At 40.2% G+C, this 7385-nt stretch overlaps 1 protein-coding gene across 1 annotated transcript; it reads right to left on the bottom strand.

Moving 5' to 3' along the window:
* Positions 1-851: 851 nt before the first annotated feature.
* Positions 852-6631, bottom strand: FKBP14 (FK506 binding protein 14, 22 kDa). The gene is made up of 4 exons (XM_009871049.1): positions 6561-6631; positions 5721-5872; positions 3095-3222; positions 852-1270 (listed from the first exon to the last, which is right to left on the bottom strand). The coding sequence occupies exons 2-4, from the start codon at positions 5845-5847 to the stop codon at positions 1112-1114; spliced, it is 414 nt and encodes a 137-aa protein (XP_009869351.1). The 5' UTR covers positions 5848-5872; positions 6561-6631; the 3' UTR covers positions 852-1111.
* Positions 6632-7385: the final 754 nt, after the last annotated feature.

Genomic DNA, 7385 nt, shown 5'->3' with positions numbered 1-7385 from the left:
CTCCAGAAACAGTTCAAAAAAACCCCACAAACTAGTTGAAATCCTCATGGTTTCCACCTCTGTAAAGACACATTTACCTCATGCCTCTATTTTTCTAAAATCTCTTCATTACTAAATATTCACATCACTCATGTGCTACTTGCGAAAATACTGCAAAAGGCCTATGATCAAACCAGTTCTGCAACTCGGGCAGCTGCAGAGCAGGTGAGCCAATGCAAACTGTTCTTCAGGCCATACCAGCGCTCCTGGCAGTGTGCTCTTCCCCTTCTGCAACGGGGAAAGACTTCAGACTCGTAACATTTTGCTCAAGAGCTTCCTCAAAACTTGAGAGAAGGTATGATTTTTCTTCATGAATGCAAGCTCCAAATTTCAAACCAAACATGTCTGGATAGGTAAAGGACAGCACCTCTGCACTGCAGCACAACCTATTTCCCAAATGATGGATATTTCTTACAGCATTGCTGACATTCAAAAACTCAGCCTGACATTTAACTCCTCCTTTGTTCACATAATCTAAAGGAAAACATAGACAATTGTTAGCAGCTGATAACACTCTCCCTTTAGAAAAACAAATTCAGCACCGGACAGTCATTCTTCTCATTCACCTTTGTATCAGTTTCTTAGCTGTATAAAGAGAGGCTGATGTCTTCCTGTATATCTTTAAAAAAAAAAAAGGCAAGGTCAGCAGACTGTTTTAAGCAGTGACACACATGGAAGGTCAAGTAATTAAATCACAGACTAGAAGTTATACATAAAGGAATATTTGAAAGTGATCTTAACACACAAGAAAATCACAGAAAGGCACTGAAATAGATTTTGATGTTCACAATGTTTCATAACTGGAAAGTTTGTTTCATTTTTGAAAAATAAGTTAATATAGATTTTTAAAAAACACTGATGTGCAAGTCTGTTGCATAAAAGGAGGTACATGTTCATACTTTAAAGTCATTTAAAACATTTGTACATAATGAACAGAAATTCTCTTTTACATAAACAAAGTGTTTCTTTGCCAACAGCAGCCGTCAACTTCAAAATACAGAATTAAGATGACAGGTGAACCAGACAGTCTAAGTTGCTGTTATTTGTGCCAAAAAAATTATGCTGGCCTTTTCTACAGCTCATCATGCTTGTATGTAAACTCCCTTGCAGAGATAAACCCATCGCTGTCTTCATCTTCTTTATCAAAAATGTCTTCAACCAAAGCATCATGCTGAGTGTCATTTACCACCGCTCCATGTTTTTCAAATTCTTTCTTTAAGTAAATTTTCACCTATTAGACAAAAGGTACAAGTTAATGTTTTCAGGCTTACGACAGAATTGATTACTGTGGCCTAGAGAGGGTGCCGCTATGGTTGTATTAGCCAACAGATGCCTTCCTTCCTATGCCCCTTCCTGAATAATTCTTGTCTGACTGATTCTGCAGCCCTGTTCAGGCATGAAAGACCCTTCAGTGATCTAAGTGACAGAAAGACTAGCAAGTCAGTTGCCATACCTTTACAGTATCTGACTGAAAAAATAGCCAGGAAAAATTCTCATCTGATGCCTATACAGTAAAGTAGAAACACCCAGGCAGAAGTTATTAGCTACCAATTGGGCAGAGTTCCAAACAGCTTTTTCACATCCTAGCACTTCAACAAACCAACAGATATGAAGAGCCACCCCAAACACATACAGAAATCCATCCACAATCTCCGTGTTTGCTGCTCTAATGGGAACTACATTATTAAACACTTATTTCTAGACATCTCAAAATTTTTAAGTATAAAGACTCAAGGTAGCTTTCAAACAGACCAGTGGAATAGTTATTTACACTAAGCTAGTTACTAATGGTGAGTAGTGTTTTGAACAACATCAAATTATTTTTGCCGAGTTTAGAGCTTAACTATTGAGATTCTAAATGGCAGAGCCTTCTACAAGAATATCAGTATCATCATGCCCACCTGCTAAACAGATACCACTTGTATAACAAGAAGTCTAACAGTGGACTGTTAACAACAAGATAAATGGGCTGCGTTTCAGGTCTGGCTTATTCATTTCTCATTCTGGTATTTATTAGGGTCATTGCTTACATTTCTAAACACATACATTGCACACACTGACACGGTCTGATGAACAGTACAGAATATGAGTCCTTTGGGTCTAGCGAATTGTACCAGCCCCAAATCAAAAATCTCAGTGGTTTATCTTAACTTCTCATAGAGAACTTTTGCACATCAAAAAAGATGACTGAAAATAAGAGACAAATAGAAGGTAAATAATGCTGAATACACATCCTTCAGACAGCAAAAGCTATGAAGCAGGACTGTCCTGTAGCAGAATAATTTATAATTCCAGTTTACTAGTAAATCAGCAGCTAACTCCAAAAAGCCCTGAAGTCCAGTTTTATTTCTAAGATGTTTTACTTCATCCAAGTGCCCCATTCCTATGCCTCAGCTGACCAAGGCCACTTTTGAAGCCCCGGCCCAGCAGTTCTGCTGGGATCTATGGCTCAGCATTGGTGCAGCATACATATGCATCCTTGGCTCAGTTTTACTGGAAAAAAAATAAATCTAGTGTTAAGGTGCAATAAAGTATGTGAGCTGAAGCCATGCAAGAAAAGCAAAGCACAGACAGGAGCTTAATTGTTGAGCTAGGAATAGTAGTTCAACAGCATTCAGAAAGAAAGATATCAACCTGAAAAAGCATAAAACACACCCCACTCCAAAAAAAAATAAAAAAAAAAAAGGCAGAGAATTGTAAGGCTGCAACATTGAAAGTCATCTCCAGGGAAGAAGAGACACTAACCCTTCCCCACAAGACTAATGACCACCTGGTCAGCAATGACTTTTTGGGTATCTTACCATTAATAACGAGTATATCAGCTCAGTAGTAACGCTAACAACTCGGTAGTCCTAGTTACCTGTACTGTGCATCACCCAATAACTAACTGCCTGAAGCACTCTTAAATAGTGTGTATTCTGCATGCAGAGTTGCTCAGCAGTAGATAAAATTTAACTTGTGTTTAAATACTTTCCCGACAGGATCAAGTTGAGCTTATTTTTCCCTTTCCACTATCCCATCCTGCTGGGTTTGCTCAGAAGGGTAACCCGCTCACCTCTTGCTTGGACAATTTCCAGTCATCATTGAGATCCATCTCTTGGAATGACTCATGAGACCTTGGTCCATTCCTAATTTCTAGAAGGTCAACGTTGAAAATCAGTGTGCTCTCAGGTGGAATTTTTCCTGCCCCAAATGGTAAACACGGAGAAAGAAGTTAAAAAAGGCTACATGTTCAGTGCCATACAAAAGCCATAAGCATTAGAGCAATGTTCTGCTAATCATTCTACTTTCAAAGCACTCTGGAATTTGAACTAGCAAGATCAGTATCTGTAACAGAGATAACTGTAATTATTGCAGACTGTACTGGACCCTGAACAGCCTTTAAAGCACATATGCAACTTCAAATGCAAGTAGCTTTGTTAGAGACTAGTACATGTTGATGGGAGCTTCTATACAGCAATCATCATCACAGGTCTATCAGACAAAATTCCGTATGTTTGGTTTTTTTCCATGGCCAGAATCAGATGAAGTAGAAAACAGTAAAAGAGACTGTACAGCCAGCCAGGGGGGCACTACCACAACATACAGCCAAGACTGATGGAGAGGTTAGGAAGAAGGGAGAACTCCTGACACACCATAACCCCAACAGTCTCCAAATTCCTCTCTACTGGCAACTGTACCGGCTGTTCAGCCAAGGGAAAGACTTTGCTCGTAGAAAAAGACAGAAGGGCAGCAACAGTGTCACTATCCCGTTGCTGTGTCTGGACTGCCACACAAAGCACAGAGCTATTTCCAAACACACAGCAGAAGTCAAGTATATAAACCTGCTTAAAAGGCAGGTGTTGGCATCACACCATTTTTGATGGAGGTAAACAGACTGATAATTTCCTTATAGTGCCAAAGGCCACCACCACCCTCCCCATGTCACCACCCCTCAAGGATTTCAGTTTATCAGGCCTTGGCTTTTACAGCAATGTGCTGCACTTTCATGCTGACAGCTGAAAGTACTGCCAAAGACCTAAAGCACACCACTTCGCTCCTTATAGAGAGGTTGGATATGACCAAATATATTTCTATATTGGATGGCAGCATCCCCCAAAAAAATACTCATGTGCCTTGAGAAGAGAGGCGGCGGCGGGGGGAAATCCACAGCTATGTTGGAGTTCTGGCATTAAATACACGCCAAGCTGCGGCAAACAGGCTCATAGATTTCTGGGATGAATGAATGTTCAGAAACTTCTGCTTAGAGTTTGGAACACAGGTGACTTTTCTGAGTGTTACAGAAAAAGGCACCTGACTCATCATTCAAGTCAGACAGCAAGTGAGGTGGGAAGCTAGTGAAATCATGAACATTCAGAGAAAAGCATGAAGAAAACAGAATAACTCTCTTGAAGGGCATCATTTGAAAATAGCAACAAAATTATGTTCAAATACTTCCAAGTTTCCTAAAGCAAGTAATTTCTTATGGCAGTTAATGTTTACTTGATCAACCTTCTTGCACTAAACACCACGGTGAGGCTTAGCATGTCTTTGAAGAACGACTGTAGTGCTTTATATACAAATACTTTCAAGAAAGGAGGGCACGGAGTATGTTGTATATATGGAGCACTACTTAGCACGGAGGAGTATGGAGTACTCCTTAGCCTGTGTTCAGCCCTACTTGCCAGAAGATACAGACATGCAAGCACCCCTCATTCCTGAAACAGTCTCAGATTAATAGAAGACGACAGAAAACAGATTCTGTGTTCCAAGATATTTACCCTTTCTGCTCTGAAAGCTTACGTTACCTTAGTTCTTTCATGAGAACTGTGGTCATGCTAATAATTGCTAAAAAAAGTTAACTAAAACAAACTTCATATAGCAGAAAAAGTAACCTTCCCGCATTGTTCAAGCTGTCACTCATTTAACTACAAATTCCGGATCTGGTCTTTCTATTAAAATAGAAATCTGGAGCTGTTTGAAAGGAAAAAGCCCAGATGCCATCAGTAGTAGACAGGTTGAGAAAACACTACAAACAATGCTTTTATTTGTCTTTACATCATTCAGTACATTTTCAGCAGATGTCAGCGTGACTGCCCATGTACCTGCATGTCTTGCTGTGGAAAACAAGGGTCACTGTGCAAACTAAAAGCAGGTAAAAGAGGGAAAGAATTGTCTCCACATGGAGAAATAAACAGTGACTTCTCACTGTATCAGCTAAGAAGTGGTTGAGCAGCAGTACAGAATGTTTTTTTAGGGTTCTAAAAGAAACCTGCAAGCAAGAATGAGGCTTGCACATGCACATTCATGAAGTACTGCCACAAACACAGATGCAACAGACAAAAAAGCCAACTGTTACCTAAGCAACCACTTCCAGCTTGGCTGTAAAAAGAAAGGGGTGGGGGAGTAAGCAAGGAAATAAATAAAAAGCAGGGCACTGCTGAGCACTGCACTAACAGAAGAGACACTCAGAACAAACAGCACAGAAGCTACCACCAATTCTTCCCCCCCCCCATTTACCATGTAACTACTTAATTGTTATTTCTGCAGAAAAGTTTGTGAGAAAGTGCACTTGACTCTCTTAATTTTTCTTAGTTAATGGAATCAGGCTTTTAAGAAAGCTTGCTAACCTCTTAGGCAAAGAATAACAATAAAATACAGAGATTAAAAACAATTAAAGGGAAGGACTTCAGGTGTTTTACCTTTCCCTTCTTTTCCATAAGCAAGGGCTGGTGGAATAGTCAGCTTCCGCTTCTCTCCCACACACATGTCCTTCAAACCTTTGTCCCAGCCTTTGATAGCTTCCCTTATGCCAAGTGTAAACCACATAGGTTGACCATTGTTATGCTTGTGACTGGAAAAGAATTGAATAAAACACTTAAACAGCAAGTTCCACAAAAGGCAGGTGGAGCAGATGGAGTGTGGTCACAGCATAGATACGTAATAAAAAGCCCCACACCACTAAGTGGCACCTCGGCATTTCTTAAATGAAAGACCTAGACTTTGAAAGTCTTTAAAAATTGTGCCTTGCATGCCACTTAACAAGTGGAAAGAAATAAGCATCATTTACACGGTGTGTTTATATCAACAGGAGCAACCCGGATACCCGCTTTCACTTCCCTGAGTGCCTATTTCCACTCTGAGAGCAGTCAGATTAGAAAGGCATTTCTACTTAAAAATCTACATTCAAGGCCACGCATATTCTTTAGTAAATTGCAAATCAAAAACCAGCTTGGTCACGATTACAATATACCTTATCACTGGCTTAGAGGAATCAGCCACATCTCTTTCAAAGAAGCCATTACAGGGGGCAAAAACCTGCTATGCAACAGATAGTCTAGAAAATCAGAAAAAAACCCCCACACATGCAAAACATTCAGGTTTAAATTAGGCAGACAAGCCCCTTTTTCAGTTTAACCAGGTGGTGCACAAGGACTACCTTTCACTCTACTACAGACATGGAATTTTAAAGCTCAATTTACTAGTCATGCAGGACAAGTCATGCGTACTAGTCATGCTTAACAAGACAACAGAACACTTACAGAAGTTAGTCAGCAGCAAAAACTTAGTGTCACTAGAACTCCTTAGAGAGGCAGGTTAACTACAAGAGAAAATTAGTGAGATTTTAGTGTAAAACGTCTGCAAGAGCATAAGCATGCAAAACACTCTTTTTTTTTTATTCTTTTCTTAAATACATTCCACAAAAGTAGACTCCAGACATAGCCTACAGACACTTGAGCATTTTGCTGTCTCCCACTATTAACACTTCATTGATGTTTTACGGGAAAGGCCACATTAGCAAGTCGTTGCAGGGTCCTGGAACCTTTCGAATTGTTGGCTCTTCCTCCCGCTTGCATGACTGTGGCTCTGCTGTGTTGATTTTTCTGGTCGGGGGCAGGTGAAGAACATGCCACTTCAGTATGAAAACCTGCCATTGTGCTGCCAGTACTGGAAGGATATATATATAACTTTTTGTTTGGTTGGTTGGGGTTTTTTTTAAATCAGAAGCATACTTCTCCCGTAGAAGTTTGCTTTAGAGGCCAGAGAGAAATCCGTGCATAGCAGACTTATTAAACCACTGAAATCATACACTAAAACCTGTGTCTAAATTACAGAGGATGTGTAGCGTACCCATCTTCTAACAAACGCTGCATAGTTCTGTCTTCTCCAGACTAACCAGAAAACAAAACTCTAAATAAGCTTTATATTATAGCCTCAGCCTGGCAAAGGAAAAGGAGATAAGCTTTAGTGTTGGTGCTCATCTTAAACAGAATTGTGAGTCGGCGCTTCCTGAACTGTGCGAGTAGAAAGGCAAGGCAAACTTTCTGAAAATAGCTCGCAGTGGAGAGGGTCCCACCGGCGAGTTT

Source organism: Apaloderma vittatum, unplaced genomic scaffold (genome assembly GCF_000703405.1).
Source record: "Apaloderma vittatum isolate BGI_N311 unplaced genomic scaffold, ASM70340v1 scaffold30066, whole genome shotgun sequence".
NCBI classification, from domain to species: Eukaryota; Metazoa; Chordata; class Aves; order Trogoniformes; family Trogonidae; genus Apaloderma; species Apaloderma vittatum.
The sequence above is the reverse complement of the archived record's forward strand: the minus strand, read 5'-3'. Positions and strand labels throughout refer to the sequence as shown.

Bases quoted from the DNA above. Each gene is read 5' to 3' on its own strand.
- FKBP14 (XM_009871049.1), bottom strand. From the start codon at position 5,847: ATGTGGTTTACACTTGGCATAAGGGAAGCTATCAAAGGCTGGGACAAA. The intron at 3,223-5,720 runs GTAAAACACCTG...CATTTGGGGCAG, and splicing joins TTATGGAAAAGAAGGGAAAG to GAAAAATTCCACCTGAGAGC. The intron at 1,271-3,094 runs GTGAGCGGGTTA...TTTGTCTAATAG, and splicing joins GGAAATTGTCCAAGCAAGAG to GTGAAAATTTACTTAAAGAA.